The sequence below is a fragment of the Elaeis guineensis genome, chromosome 4, assembly GCF_000442705.2.
Source record: "Elaeis guineensis isolate ETL-2024a chromosome 4, EG11, whole genome shotgun sequence".
In the NCBI taxonomy this organism is placed as follows: domain Eukaryota; kingdom Viridiplantae; phylum Streptophyta; class Magnoliopsida; order Arecales; family Arecaceae; genus Elaeis; species Elaeis guineensis.
Window position 1 is genome coordinate 91,739,736 of NC_025996.2, and position 16,580 is coordinate 91,756,315.

Below are 16,580 nucleotides of genomic sequence, written 5' to 3' on the forward strand. Positions count from 1 at the left end.
CCTCCGATTGCTGCACCAGTGCTTGAGAACTTCGGCCAGGCTTGAGGTAGTGACAATAAAGTGGCATGATGATTTTCTTTTGCATGTTGCCATGACGATAGGATGTCTGCTCCTTCCCATGAACAAACCCAAAGACCCTTTCTCTAGCACCATCTATTGCTACTAATTTTTTGAGCTATATTGGTCCAATCGAAGAAAGGATGTGACTAGCACTAGACGACACCGACTTGACCCATAAAATAAATATCTAACTAGAGTTGGCTATGGTGAGATCTTTTGATGCTCAAGTCAGAAAATTAAGAAACAAAATAAGCAAGTATTTGAGGAGAACCGAGAGCACACCTTAAGGATCCCTTCTGACCTTTTTAAAGATAAAGATGAAGATGCTATGAGAAGAAAGGATTATCAAATTGCTACTCTTATCTTATCAAGCAAGATACAATCATTCTCTACCTTACCTAGAGAGATGCATCAATATCTTCTTTGTTATTTGCCCCGTTATTTGCCCATGGCAAGCTATTACCACGGATTACAGAATTTTCCCAATCGGACAAAAATATCAAATATAATACTTTCATAAAATGTCAGCTTGGTTCGATCATAAAAATATCTCTGATCGGTCAGAATCAAAGGCCGGACAAATCCGAAGTACCAGGCATGTCAGCATTCATCAAGATAAGATTTTGCTCCCTGTATCAGCTACTACCATAAATTTAAAAAAAATAACAATAATAAAGCAACTTGCACTGATGGACGGCTATAGATATGCTATCAATTTTTAAGTTTGTTAAAGATATCAATTCTTTTAAATGATACATTTAATTGTTTTTTTCCTGTATAAGATACATTTAACTGTTTGAAGACGCATCTTATAGCTCGGGAATTCATGCTTGAATAAGCTAATTTAACAAAGAACTTTGGTAAAGCTTTTCCTTTAATAAATTATGGTTACAAAACTGCAGATGGACCCTCTTGATTCTCATGCCTTAAACTCCTTAGCTCACAGCCAATCTATCACATAATATCTTGTACGCTGCACTGCAATGCTTGAATTTCTCCTCTGCCGCTACCTGTTCATGCATCAAAAACAGATAATTTTGCTCTGTTAGTTCCAACAAAAGAATCTTGGTTCCAAGAATACAATGACAGCTCCATTAAATGGAGAATTAGGAGCTGGGGAAGAAAGATCACTATCTTAATAGACATATTAAATATATGCAGCTTTTGGAGATACTGGGGCATCCAAAGAGTTATTTTTCTAAATTTTTGTGTTGAAGATTCACTCCACAGTTTTGGGAGAACACCTTCCACTGCATAAGATTATTCATAATGTATTCATATGAGATACATTATACGTATCCAAGCATTCCCTATAGCATGCAGCAGAGCTTCAAACAAGCATTGGCTTCAAAGCAGGTCTGTGGACTTGCTTTCTCTTCCAAAACAGGTTGATTCTCTACCATGTGGAAGCCTACTCTGAAAAGCATCTCATGCTTGTTGCCATTGGATGAACAATAGCATGTGTCGGCAGACCCAAGGTTTAGACATACAAGATGAACTTTCTTATGCTATTTCTGTGGTTTATAGATAACCTCTAGCATGAAACTCGCCAGCTACCTGTTGTCAACCAAGTTTTTCCATTCAAGCTTGGAACCTACATTGGTTCCACCGAGTGAAGGGAAAAAAGAGCTAATTTGGCTTACCTTTGATGCACCTTGGTGACGATCAGGATGCCATCTTAAGGCACAGGCTCGATACCTGAAAAACAACGGCACAAGTTCATAATGACAAATGCATCATGCTCCAGGTCCTTGAAACTATAAATGAACATTTAACCGACTACACATGCAATAAGAGCGCATGGACCAGAAGAAATATCATCATATCAATCCTCAGAATGACAGCAAATAGTTCATAATGAAAAGTTTAAGAACTTACGCATTTTTAACTTCTTCAAGTTTTAATGGCCCAGATGCACTCAACCCAAGAGCTAACCGTTCAGAAGCTAGTTCTGACTCGAGGGAAGTATCAGTTTCATCATCTGATTCATAACTCCAGTTCCGAGAGCTTTTACTGTGAGCATGGCTGGAAGAGTTCCTCCATTGAAAATTTTCAAAACCACTGAAAGACCAATAAGAGTATCTTGCCCCTCCGAATGCAGACCGGAATATGGTTTCAACTTCATCATCATCATCATCGGTCGAACAAAATACAAATGCACCTCTTCCTAAAAAAGAAGATCTATTTTGGTATCAACAGTTCAGTTTTGATCTGCATGTTCCAGAAGGATGTTCCTTCCATCCCTTTAAACTTGTTTTTCATAGGTTTGACTATCACTGTAGTATCTTAGGCATATCCTCATAGAAGAAAGAGAGGAGAGAGAGAAAGAGAGAGAGAAGAAAATTAGAAAAAGTTCGGCAAATTGAACTTGATGAACAGAAAGTGTTTCTTTCAATTCATCAACAGGATACTTTGTTGTCATTGGCAGAGGATAAGTTATTAACAGAAGAATAAACTGGTGCAGAACAAAGATAATGAAGTCCTTACTCTTGGTTCTGTAATCTTCCCATCGAGGTTCATGTACATGGAAACCACTTTTCTTTGTTCCCCTGGCTGAATAGTGCCTTCTAAACCATGGGGCTCCATCATTTGTTGTGTTTCGTTCATCTTCATCTCGCCAGCTCTGAATCTCAGTAAAAAAGACAAAAGGCAGAGAAGATTAGGGCAAAGCTCTAAAATCACGGTCCTACACAGTACCAGAACTAACTAGAAAATTATTAAAGAAGAACTACGGCATAAACAAATTTCTAATGGACGACTGTGAAAGCATAAACAACTACCAGCTGAACATGAGAATCACTGAGTGGCATGTTGACTTTTCTATATGTGCTTCAATAACTAATAATATACCATTATCAAAATAAAGATGGATAAAGCTGCAGATAGGCATCAAAATTGAATTTCCTCACTTCTGCGGTCAAAATCATAATATAATACAAATGAGCATATTAAGTTAGCAGATGCAAAAATTCCCACATTTAAAAAGCTCAAGCTGTCAAAGAACACATTGTATGGTGGTACCTTTCCCGGTTATTTTGGTCATTATGAAGATATTGAAATCATCCATGATAAAGAATGTAATAGTGATCTTATTCTCAATTTAATCAAGTTTCCGAAAACTAGCTAATGGTAGATGACAACACAAGTATTTCAGGAATAAATAATGGCATTTAGCATTAAGCATAAAGAAGGGATTATCTTCTTCCGTTATGACCCACAAAATGTTCATTGACATGTTCTTACATAAAAGTAAGTTCTCCCAGTAACTTAGCATAATTGGAGTTGCATACATACTAATAAACCTAAGCTGTGCAATCCACTTGAATTATATTGCTTCTACACCACCATCAGTTCCTATCAAAACCAAATGATGCATTTAGAGAAAATATAAAAGCAGAACTAGTTTAATGATCTCTCTATCAGCTAGAATGCTTGACACAACAGTATATGTCATGACAGTGAAAAAAGTATGCCTTGATCCCTTTTTCAATCCAATATCTTCGTGAAATGGAATCTTTTACCCATAAAACTATACTTAAAACTTCTCATATGTAAGCTGGTAATATCACTGACATTTTTTGAAATATTATGTACCCCTGTATCCAAAGTTTTGCAGAAATAACTAAAATGGGGTCATTCATAAATTCATGGTTTGGAAAGAAAACCAACGAATTGACATTGCAATATATCTATGAACATCCAAATTCATGAACAATTAAAAAATATAAGCAGAGGCAACAGAAAAGAAGCCCACTTCACTAAATTAATGACGAAAGTTAATATCACCGGATGCTTCCTATAATTTGCAACTATTCATTTAGAAGAACCTAACCCAGACCACAAACCATTGGATAAAGGTAAGAGTATCAAAAACATGAGAACTACTTAATAACAATAGGGGAAGAATATGCACTTATGCCATCCATATCATTGACTCCCTGTTGCTGAGAGAAAAGGTTTTTCAACTTCTTCAGGTGGAACCAGCACAGAAGCCAGATTTAGAGAGAGGAGAGAGTGAATGCAACAGTCTGCTTTCAATCTTTTCTTCTAGCTTCCATCAGAGCTCCAGCCATGTCCCCTAGATCCATTCATGTTTTCTTTGTTTTGTGCACCCATCACTGAGTCAAGGTTAAATAGAAGTGATTCATAGAGCTAAAAGAAAGGATTCTTCTACAAGGTAGCAAGCCTACAAACAGGTTGGGTTCAGGTTCAGTAGGGTCGACTAGAACACAACTTGATGACTTGAACACCCAACCTACCCAATCCCAAGATCTGAGATCTCAACCAAAATCTGCCATAAATCTAACCCAACCAAAATTTGTTTATCTGACAATAAAAAACCCGAACTGACCGAGTCAGTTGATGGAACTCAAGTTCTAAAAGCACCAAAAGGCACCTCAATGGTTTGCAGTCACCATACCAGACCCTGTGCTGATGCCCAATTGGTACACTCTGTACCGACTACCTAGTAATGCTATGGTATATATCTCAGTACTAATACTTAATATGGGGCAAACCAAGCCTCATACACTACCAGTATGGTACTATACAGCTCGTAACAAGTGGTACAATCTAGCAGAGTAAACCATGCCTATATGGACCTTTTGGTCCAAAAAGCCAAACCAATTTGAAAACTATCCCAATCCTTCTCTTTACTAAATGATCTAGATAAAGCTCCTCCATCCCCTATTAAATGTCAATATTGATTTAATTAGTTATGCAACTATGTTGCAATATAAAAAGACACACTTCAAGCAATGAAACCAAAAAACGACTATTCTATAAAAAGACATCCTATGCATGAGGGTCCTGCCACTATAGGGTTTAGGGAGGATCATATATACACAACCTTATACCCACAAGAGGACAGGTTATTTTCGTGTTTCGAATCCATTACACCATGATATGCCAAACCGAGCCGAACCAAAAAAAAAAAGGAAAATAAAAAATGAAAGAGGGGCCAAAGCCCTTGTTTCGATCAGGAGAAGTGTAGAGCCCCTCCAACTTTCCACCAGACTCGGTAGCGGCGCAGTGGCCTTAGCGGCTGCTGGAGACTGTTGAGGCCTCCGACAGCCTCCAACGGCCTTCTTTCCTCTCCCTCTCCTTCCCTTTCCTATATCTCTTTTTCTCTTTTTCCTTCTGCCTCTCCCCCTCCTCCAATTTCTCATTTCGATTGTCAGAACCATCCCAATCCGCCACCAACACAGCTCAATATGCCTTGAACCGAGCGATTCGGGATGGTTCCGCAAACTCTGATCTTGTTTGTTGGCACCTGAGCTTTGTTTGCATCTATCCTGCAAGTTTGCTGCATCTAGCCTAGTTTGTGGACTTTGGCACATCATTTGCATTAAACATACTAGTCTCATGTATATGCATCATAGTTCAAGATTGATAATCATTTATCGCAATTTTAAGTCTAACTCTGCATACTTTTATTGTCCCTGTACTTCACTTCATCACACCATGAACAAAGAAACCACCCTCCACTATGGACCAAACTATTATAAATGTTATTCCCTCCACTTCTGCACCATAATTTGACCCTCAAGCTTTTATGAACTTCATAGACAAATTTGAGCGAATGAGTCAATAATATGAGCAATTGAGCCAACATGCTCAAATCCTAAGAGCTTTAGCACTAGAGCAATAGTCTAATGATCCACATAAGGATGAGGACTAGGTAGCCGATCTCGTAGAATATTTTGGGGATGAGGAAGAGTTTGAGGATGATTTAGAGATAGATGATCACCATTGTAATGTAATGGGGTGTATTTTGTCCACTACCATGGATATTGATGAGTAGAAGCATACTACTATTTTTCACACCTTCATTAGATGCAATGAGAGATCTAAGTTGGTTATAGATGGGGGTAGCACCATGAATATGGTCTCCAAGGCTACTGTAGCTAGATTGAACCTGAAGCTAGAGCCACACTCCAAGCCTTTTTAAGGAGGCTAGATTAATAAGACAACTTTAAATTTAGTGCCCATCAAAATGGGAGATTATAAGGATGAGGTGTATTGGGATGTGTCACCTATAGATGTGGCATATATTTTGTTACGGCACCTATGACTTTATAACTTAGATGGGACCCAACCATGGTAGGAAGAACACCTATGTGTTTAAGCATACAAGAAAGAACATCATTTTGACCCCTACTGAACTCTCAAGTAAAGAGTCTAGGCCTAAGAATAAATCACCCCCTCAAATTCCTGTTAGAAAGGGTATCTATATCCTAAACCATAAATTTAGGTGCAAAATTGCAATGAGTAATGTGGATTATAAACTTCTTGTTGATGTACATCGTAGGGCAAAGGAGTTTAATATGGGAGATAATGTCATAGTTCACATTCGTCCAAAATTCTTGCATAAATATTCCTTCAAGAAATTCATGCCTAAGCCATTGGACCATTACCCAACATTAGAAAACTTGGACCTAATGCGTATTTACTTGATCTACCTGATTCCATGAATGTTAGTCCTATTTTCAATATGAAAGATTTATTACCTTACCGAGGCATCTCTAAGCCCTTGCTTTGCCATCTAGTGTTCCTACAAGTACTTCAGTTTAGTAGAGGGATGAGATTGGGACAATTTTGGATGATGAGATTGTTACTTCTTCTGATGGTGGTTTCTATCTTTATCTTGTCCAACGAAAAGGTTGCCCTTCATTTGATGCTTTCTAGATTACATAGGATAGGTTTTGCGCCTTAAATCCTGAGCTTCTAGAGTGATACTTGCAGTCAAACTCTCCGAAGTTGAGTTCTTTCTAACCAGAAGAGTATGACAGAGGACCATCCAATAATAAGAAAATTAGGCGCACTTTTTGTTAGGCACAAATATAGAAATTAAGGAATTTTATTTTTCTATGGACTCTAGAACTAGCACTTTACGGACTCTACTCACTCTAGAATTAGAATTTTATGCAGACTGCAAAATTTATTTTTATGCAAACTCTCATACGGATTTTAGGTTGTTTATAAAACCCATTGCTATGTTAATTGAAAACACAACTTGAATTATTGAGATTGTAGAACATTAAGAATTCCTCCTCCCTCCCTCTGCCTTCTTCTCTCTTCTTCTTCTACTTCTCTTCTGGTTCTCTTCTCTCCCCTCTTCTTCATCTTCTCCCTCAATCCTATCTCACTTGTTAAGCTTTGGTTTAGGTCAATATGAAGGTTGCCTAATTAATGATCAAAAATAAAAACAAAATATGCTAAATAGAAAAGGTAGAGTGAATAATGTGTCCAAGATTTGTCAAAACTTTTTGTTGATCTCCACTTAAATTTCTTCTCATCACTCTCACCCTTTATTTTGACACCCAACCACATATCCTCATTTCTTGGCCCTTCTAATGCATTTTTAAGGCATAATTAACATGTGAGGCCAAAACTGTGTTGACCAGTTTAGTATGGGTCCATATAAGTGGATTGGGTGGGTCTATTCTTTTTTACCCAATTATAAATAAGTTGGGTAAGGTTGATTGTTTTTTAGCCTGAGAAGAATTTGCCCAAGTTGACCCATCATGACCTCTATAAAAGTCATTCATCCTTTTTCTTTTCACAAAAACCCTTCATATAAAAAGATTTGTCCTCTTTCTTGAAAGTCTCATGGTGTACTAGGGCTTGCATGTGACCTCAATTATGATGTTCATCCATCATTAATCCAATCCAACAGCAAAGGAAAATATCTGAGGAAACAATTGGAGAACATTTATGAGAATCTTTCTAATTTAGAGGAAACAAATTAGAAACAGAGAACCAGGACTAGTTACGTAATTCTTGGAAAAAGAAGCTCAGCACCTCCTAAAATGCTACTTATGGAAGAAGTCAACCATCACAACTAGGAGAACAATCAAAGGTTAAAGCTGGCCAAGGATTCAAGAAACTTGCTGGTTGGATTAAAGCTTCTGCCATGAAGCTTTACAAATTTGTACTATCAGATCATTCCCTCTGGCCTATACCGACCCACTCCAAGTAAATTGGCAACAACAAATCTTTGAAATCCTATCTCAGGGCTTAAAATCAGCCCTCTTAGTGCTTTGACTGTGGAATGCCAGTGGCACTCTATCTGATTTAACAAAATGGAATATCATGACAGAGGTCCAAAATATCAAAGCAAGGTTGCTATTTTCCGCATGCAGGAGAATTGAATTGCCCTCTCATTGCACATAGATTGAGAATTGAATTGCCCTCACATTGCACATAGATTGTGCAGAAATGCTACCAAAAGAAGGTTTGATTGCATATTCTGTAAACTTCAGCCGTCTGTACCTCTACTTTCTCCCTAGCTGGGGATTCTGTTTAATCAAATAGCCACTCACAGAGTAGTCCTCAGTGGTTTGGTTCCTACAGCATATCTCAAAAGTCAGCTGATATATCAGGTCAGGAAGGAAACTTGGAGAAAATTATTGACTAGGACATATTGACAATGATAGGTTTGCTGCTAAAGCTTACTCTGCAGAACACAATACAAATCAGAAGATAATAACATCTGCCCCTAGAATGCTTTAGCATGAAACTTCCCCAACAGCATTGATTCTGGAAGAGAAGTGACTCAAAGAATAACTTCAGCAGCAGAAAAAAAATCGAGTGTCTCACCTGGCAAAGATAAAACCTTGATTGCAAGTCTGAAGTATGAAAAATGCTATGCACCAGATCCAAATCTTTTTGAGGTATCTTTTGCAAGAAGTGAGGCCAAAATTGCAGCTCTGGAAGTTCTAAAGAACAAGCTTATTCTTTCTAAGCCATGGATAAACATGTGTGCCGGACAGCTCCTCTGGACTCATTCAAACTAACATCTGAGGCATCAATTTCCAGGCTCTACTCTAGTCAGGTGGAGTCTTGGGGGCCATCGGAAAAATATAAAAATTATGATGAAGTTTACTACATAGACTTAAATTACCATGTTTGGGATTACAAGATATCATTGCATCAACAACAGATTGACATCAAACAAAGTCACTTATTCTTTTAGGGTCTGTTTGGACATTGGATGATGTTATCTGGCAATACCATTGGAGCATCAAAGCCATTTGATGGTTCAAATTGTTCTTGTTTTGAGTCTATATTTACCTAGTACTTTTTTGGAGCTTTAGTCATTATATAGCTGTTAACTTGGATCTCAACTTAGTTGGCCATCAAGATACATGGATTCTAGGTTGTAATGCTTTTTAAAATATTTTGTTACTTGGCCCCATCCTTAAGTTACAATCGACACATACACACAAACATGATATAAGAAAAATATAAATAGTCACGAAGTCATATACTATATGTTTGTTTGATTTTGAGAACAAAAGATATTTTCTTTGGTCCAAGTTGGCTTCCTACCCTTCTCTTGTCACTCTCACAAATCTATGTCCCTTTCTCTCTAGTATTCTTTAATTTCATAATGAGACATTGGTAGACATGTGGCAATGAAGTCAATGGCTTGGATCATGCATCATAATTATATCATGATTATTTTAGCCCTTATCCAATGGCCAAGAGCATCAAGGAACCCACTTGGAGCATCAAAACTATTTGATAGTCTAAATTATTAGTTTCTAAGGTCTATATTTCATTATTTTACTTGAGCCTTGGCCACTAAGTCATTTAGTCCTTAACAAGGTCTGTTGTATAAACCCATACTGCTTGTACAGACTGATCATACCATACAATACTAATAAGGTGCTGACATGGTACCGAGGTTCAGTTTGATGTATGGACCGAATAGGTAACTTACCAATACAATTCTTGCTAAGTATTGCGGACCAGTAATCCAAACCTTGGTTCATACCTAGAACCTTAAGTTACTTGGCTATCAAGTTTTCGGACCTAAAAGTTACTTGGGACATAAGTTATCATTTTAACATACTTAGTTATCTGATCTTTAAGTTAGGGTAGGATACAAGGTTCCTAAAACTACTATCAGGGCCCGTACCAGTCAACAACCAGCTCAGTAATGTACAGGTCCATATCGTACCATACCAAGGATGTTCCAACCTCTTCATCTTTTTATTTTCAGATTTTGAACTAAAATTAGCATAGGGTTTGCCAACTTCAATTCAGAATTCAAAAAATAAAAAAGTTTGAAATGAAAATTATAAAAAAAATTCTCCCCTATTCCAATCTCTGCTCCAAAACAAAGATGGCGAGAGAGACGGGGGAGAGAGAGAGGGAGGAGAGGGAGGGGAAGAGAGGGAAAGGCCAAGCGAGCCCTTGTCATTGTAGGATTAAGGCCAAAAGAGGGGGAGAGGGGAGAGAGGGAGGGGAAGAGCAAGCAAGTCCCCACTATTCGAGGGTTAGGGCCAAGAGAGAGGGACAGTGGGAAGAGGGAAAGGGGAAGGAGGAGGAGGGATTCTTACCTATGATGACAGAGAGGGAAACAAAGAGGGCAAGGTCAAGCAAGGAATTGCTTCAAGCAACCGTAATCCTAGCGGGATGGGGACTATTGATCAAGCTAGGGAAGTGGGGGAGTGGTTTTAATCAAAGGTTTTATGTCCTGGCGAGATGGGGGCTGTCCCTGTTATCCCATCCCATTCCTATGAGAAAACGAGACTGGGATGGGGATGGGACTCTGAAACCCATCCATGCGAGGAGAGAAGAAAAAAGAGAAAAGAAAGAAAGGAAGATGATGAAAGGGAAAAAGTAAAAGGAAAGAAAAAGAAAAATGAAAAAAAGAAAGGAAGGCAAAAGTAAAAGAAAGGAAGAAAAGAAGGAAAAAAAGAAAGAGAGAAAAAAGAAAGGAAGGGATAAGAAAAGAAAGGAAAAGGAAAGGAAAGAAAAGAAGATAGATGAAAAAGAAAGAAAAGGAAGGAAAGAAAAGAAGATAGAAGAAAAAGAAAGAAAAGGAAGGAAAGAGAAAAAAAAGAAATGAAGAAAAGAAAGGGAGAGGAATGGAAGATATCTACCAGGACACATGACCAAGACTAATACTAGGATGGTACAGGATAGTTGGGCTTCTCGTTCCATGGAGATACTAAGACACCTCCATCCCACAAAATTTAAAACCCTAGTTTTAATCAACTAAGGTGGCGAACTAATTTAATTAGCATAACTATGCCAATCCCGAGCAGTCTAATTCGGCACAACCTGAACCTGCCAGTTCCATATGATTCAGCTTTCCTTGGTAGAATACATATATATCATAGGGGAGATTCGGCACAACTTGAACCTGCCAATTCGGCACAATTTCCTTGGTAGAATAATATGTATCATAGGGGAATGCTAAGAATAGACTTAAATCATGCATTCTATGAGTTTGTGTTGTTGAGAAAGAAAGCTATTTCTATCATCTTGTCCCTCTCTCCTATCCCTTCTCTTGTCTTACTCTCATTCTCTCCCCTATTTCTCTCTAATGCCTTCTCTACTTTTCTCTACTCTCTCTTCCCTAAATTTCCATGATTTCTCATGTCCTAGGCCCAACTGTGCACAACAAGCATCCCCTAAATTGCCCTGTGTCACGTGCCAGGAGAAGGACCACATGCAAAGAAACTATGCATACCTATGAGAAGCTGAGGTGGCAAAGCACAATTTTGACGCAATCATGGAATGGTTGTTAATGCAAAGAGTATAACCACCTAGCACCCAAATGAGTGCTATTCAAGCTAAGAAGGTGGGAGAACCATGGAGGTTCACCAACCTAGGGTCAAAGAGGACCAATAGGAAGCACATATGACAAGCAGAAAACAAGATGCTTGCAAGAGAAAACAGCCATCTAAAGACATCCATATGGCTGCTGAGAGACATACATGTTGAGCAACTAAAGCTTGACTCAAGGATGAGACAACCAATGGCTAGGTGACACAACGATGCTGCAATTGAAGGACAATATAGCAACAAAGAACTCCCATCATGAAGAACTTGGCATTAAATGAAAAGATCTCCCTAGCCCTCTATAAAAAGATATTGACTGCATAGCAGAGGAAGCCCCTCGCACAACTTCAACAAAACACAACAGTCACCTACCAAACTTATCAAACTAGCCCAGTGTCATTTACTCCCAGATCTGTTCCAACCACAAGGAGTGTATGATCCTTCGTTTTCGGTCATGGCTAATAGACCACTCAACATTATCTCTCGAAGTGGAGTTCTGGCCCGCTCCTGCACACCATCACCATTCATTAGAAGAAACCCCTAGCATTGGAAGTGTGACCTATTATGAGGTTTTAGCCTTTTACTAATCCTTCCTCTGAAGTGTTCCTCGTGACAGAGATTTATCAGATGTACCTTAATTTTCTATATCGTGAAAGAGATTTATCAGATGTACCTTAATTTTCTATATCGTCAATGTAAAAATACCAAAAATATTGTTCTCCTATCTTCTCTTTCCTAGGAACACACTTGAACTTGTCATTAAGGCCAAACTAATTTCACTAGAAATTTTGAAATCCTCTTCATTAAGGCAAAAAAGAGCTTGCACCAACTGGTCTAAGCAAATCAGTCAAAAGACCAATGCCCGTTGGTTGATAGGGAAGTCAACATGGCATGCTGCAAACATTACATGTCACACATACCAGCTTTAACAAGTGTCCTCTTCTTTCCTCTCTATGTCTATGTCCTTTATTTTCATCAACCCAGCCCACCTATGCTCTTGGAAGCCATCCTCGGAGGTCCTGTACTTGTTTGGTATTAGAGCAAAAGAATCCTGCTCTATCTGTCCCTTCTTTTCATTGATCTTCTTCCATTCTCCCCTTAATCGATTCTCTTACCATTGTGGCATTAGAAAATGAGTTCAATTTCATGATCGAAGCTCTTCAAAATAATATTGTGACATATAGTAACAAAGCAGCTCAGTTCTTTTAATTTAATTCTCAACTATGAGATTCCAATTTTTGATCAAAGCCAATGAAGAAAATGACACTTCTTTATACTAACTAAAAAAAATGACAGTATCAAAGAGGGCATCATGCAGGTCTTTTTATAAAAGAAACTTTTTATTTGTTTCAAACAAACTGACACGTAGATAAACATTAATGTTATTCCTGACCATATTTTCATTCTTCTATTATGCTTTTTTTCCATGGAGTTAGAAGCACATTACAGTTGGAGGAAACAAAGTCAAACCAAACTTCCCAAAGATAATTTGCCATGGACTAGCAGTCCCTAAATTAATCTATACCTTTGTCATCTTAACTAAATTATCAATATCCCTTTCTTGATCCAAGCTTGTTCAAAAGAACATCACTAGTCACATATGAGACTTATCTATTTCTGGCTTTTCTACTTGTTTTCAAATTCTTTTATGATATTAATCTCCAAAAAAGAATGTTCCTCCCTCTTGGCCCTAGGATATGAAATCTACTCTTTTATTATGGTTTGTCTATGTCATACTCTCTCATATCATAGCTGTTAAGCCTGTTATAACTTTAAGTTTCAATTCCATGTTCTAAAAGTCTGATTCTAGCATGCAATTGACAAGCATATTACTTTTTAATTCTCTTCATCTTATTCTTAGGGTTCACCTTCATAGCTAATTGCCATCCTGCAATTTGTGACAGTGTAGAAGAGGATGAAATAGGCAACATAGGGATGGCTTCAAATGGTAGGCAACAACAAGATAGATTCAAGTCTCATTGTATTTAATATAGAACTTTAATCAGGCAAGCACAGAAGATTTTCTAATCAAAATCAAGGAAATGATCAAATTAAGATATAGTCAAACATGATTTTAGTTTCTCTTCTCTGGGTACAAAAAATGGTTTTCAGTTTACAGCAATTGTATGATTCAGGCAAACATAATTGTTATTGGTTTTTCTAACATAACTTATACCAAGTAAACAAGCACAAGCTTTCAATCAACAACAAAGAAGTGCACATGGGAAGAAAGTAAAAATGAATAAACATATGTAGCATATTAAGTAATAGTTATAGGTCTTGAAAAGACTCTACCATGTCTTTTACCCTCTATTTGGTATGAATGATGGATTGGAGGAAGGATGGATGAGGGACAAAATGGATGGGTCTTCCACCCATCCTCTTGTGTGTTTGGTTAAATATGTAAAGATAGATGGGAATGATTCCCCTCAGTTTGGTATAAGAAGAATAAAAAGAAGGATGGATTATATCCACCTAATATTTTTACTAAACTATCTTTTAATAAAAAAGTTGTTATTATCAATTTATAACACTTATTTTTACTAAAAAAGTAGAGCACTATTTTATTTATAATTTAATTTAATAAATAATTTTATAAATTAATTATATATGAATTTATTTATATATTAATTATATAAATAAAAATTAATTAATAATTTAATTCAAATAGTTAACTAATTTAATATAAATAGTTGATTGAAAATAGTGAATATAAATAAAAATAGAAGAGAATTCTAATTATTTACTTATATTATGGAAATTATGTAGTAAAATAAAAAATAATTGGTAATAAAATGTAATAGCATAGGTAAAATAAAAAATATAAAAATAAAATGAATGATAAAGTAAAGAAATGTAAGGGGTTTGTCAAAAAATTAATGAAGGTAATTTTGTCAACATAGAAACCCACCTCTCACATTTTTACATCCTCCCAATTTGGAAGGATGCAATTAGTAGGTCAGGATGGATGGACAATCCCTCTTTTCCATCTATCCTTCCTAGAATTTTTTGAACCCCCATCCATCCTCCCTCTTATGACCTCAACCAAACACAATTAACTTCCAAACAAAGAAAGAAAAAGTCTTCTCTTTATCCAAACTCTTCAGTGGACAAGACTTTCACAAATGAAAATAAAGATTCATTACAACTCAACAGAAATAGCAACTAAGTCAGACATAATCAGGTACTCTAAATATGTAAAATGAGAGCGGTGGAAAAAATCACAAAGACATTGATGGAAGCAGCTGAAAGAGTGACTTCCAAATTGCAAACAAACAATTTAAGAACTCTCCAAGACAAATGTTATCAATTGAGGAAATGCACAAATAGCAGACCGCCATTTTACAGGATAATGCTTTGTCTATTATAAGTCTACCATTTAGGCAATGCAATAAGCAAATGCAACCAAAAGATTAGAAAAAGAAACCATGGAAGTTTCCTAAACACTATATAACAACACAACATAACATTAGGAAGTATACGGCAGTACATTAAATTAACTTTCTCTTGCCTTAATCAGCAGTGAAATAGCAGAGACATAGCTCCAAAAGGTACAGAACTGCGAAAATATGCAAAGCAAACAAGCATACAAACAACTCGAAAATACACGAGAAACTAACCTCAAAAAGGTATTCTGCGTAATCTGAAATATTGCGCAGTAATGTCCTTTTTGATTCTATTTTTCTCCTTCGTTTTGCATAATAATTGAATCTCTGCAAATGAGAATTGTTGAAGACATGAGGTTCAAAACATTGCATTTTTTTGTACTGGTAATAGATTGCATGCAACATGAGTGAAAATTCCAACAATATATTGAATTACTGCTTTATTAAGAAGCTGAGATGGCAATCAAATTACTACTTTACTAGTAATGGTAGTAAGCAGTATAACATTATATCAAATCATAAAACCTTAATGGCACTCAAAATCTAAGAACAGGATTATACTACAACTGCCTCTGAGGTTTAATTGAATATTCCTAAAATAAGAAAGCTGAAATTTCTATTAGAAAAGGGAATAATAAGAACCCAAGGAACTTCAAAACGAGAAAGAAACTTATAGCCTACAAAGCTGAAGAACTTTATGACAATAGATAATTCCACTTCCATTGTCTGAGAGGGTCTAGGAACAGTCACAGATAAACACCGACTTTTATTTTCTAATTTTTTTTTAATTTTTAAAGAACATACCAATTCATAAAATATCATGATTCTGCAGAAAAACCAAATGTTTGTACATCTACACACAACTCAAAGTCCTTGCGATATGTGTTCATATAAATTAAGATGAGTATTATAAGTTTATTATACCTTCAAGATGCACGCTTCTACTTCAGCTAATTTCTCATACTTACCCTTACAACAATCCAAATAGGATATCTTGGAAAGTATTCTTGTGGAGATATAACGAAGCAGACAATGGAGTCATACACCTGATCACAAAGGGAGCAACGTGCCATATCAACTCTCTCTCACAGCAAGGTTATCTATACTTACCATTTATGATTAGTAATTCGAACCACAACTTGCATCTTAAAGTGGAGTTTGAAATTTAAGACTAATGTCAAAGAGTTTGATTAGTATTTGAACTGGAGTTGAATTGATGCTTTGCAGGCTTTTTCTTTTTTCTTTTTTTTTCTCTGCTTCTTCCGTTACCTTCTTATCCATCCTCTCCTGCATTGTATTTACAGCTGAAAATAAACGGTAAGTCACATGAGTTGAAGCTATAATATACAAGTACTAGTCTCTGGACACATGCTATCCATGTGGATTACTTGCTCTTTTTGAGTAAGTTTGGTTACTCTCATTCAGCTTACTGTCTACTTACTGTTGTTAAATGACTTATTACTATTAATAAAAAATATATTTTCTCAAGAAGGATTTATTGAAGTAAGGAAAGCTAGATCAACTCTAATATCTCCCATCCCAAATATTTCTCAT

At 36.6% G+C, this 16,580-nt stretch overlaps 1 protein-coding gene across 2 annotated transcripts; it reads right to left on the reverse strand.

The window, feature by feature from the left end:
• Nucleotides 1–766: 766 nt before the first annotated feature.
• On the reverse strand, nucleotides 767–16,324 carry LOC140857552 (uncharacterized). Of its 2 annotated transcripts, XM_073256701.1 has the most exons (7): nucleotides 16,296–16,324; nucleotides 15,995–16,072; nucleotides 15,261–15,353; nucleotides 2,548–2,683; nucleotides 1,939–2,227; nucleotides 1,704–1,758; nucleotides 767–1,070 (listed from the first exon to the last, which is right to left on the reverse strand). In XM_073256701.1, the coding sequence occupies exons 1-7, from the start codon at nucleotides 16,317–16,319 to the stop codon at nucleotides 996–998; spliced, it is 750 nt and encodes a 249-aa protein (XP_073112802.1). In that variant the 5' UTR covers nucleotides 16,320–16,324; the 3' UTR covers nucleotides 767–995. The 2 variants fall into 2 exon arrangements, with proteins under 2 accessions (XP_073112802.1, XP_073112801.1); XM_073256700.1 differs by lacking the exon at nucleotides 16,296–16,324 and having other exon boundaries at nucleotides 15,995–16,114.
• Between the last annotated feature and the right edge of the window lie 256 nt (nucleotides 16,325–16,580).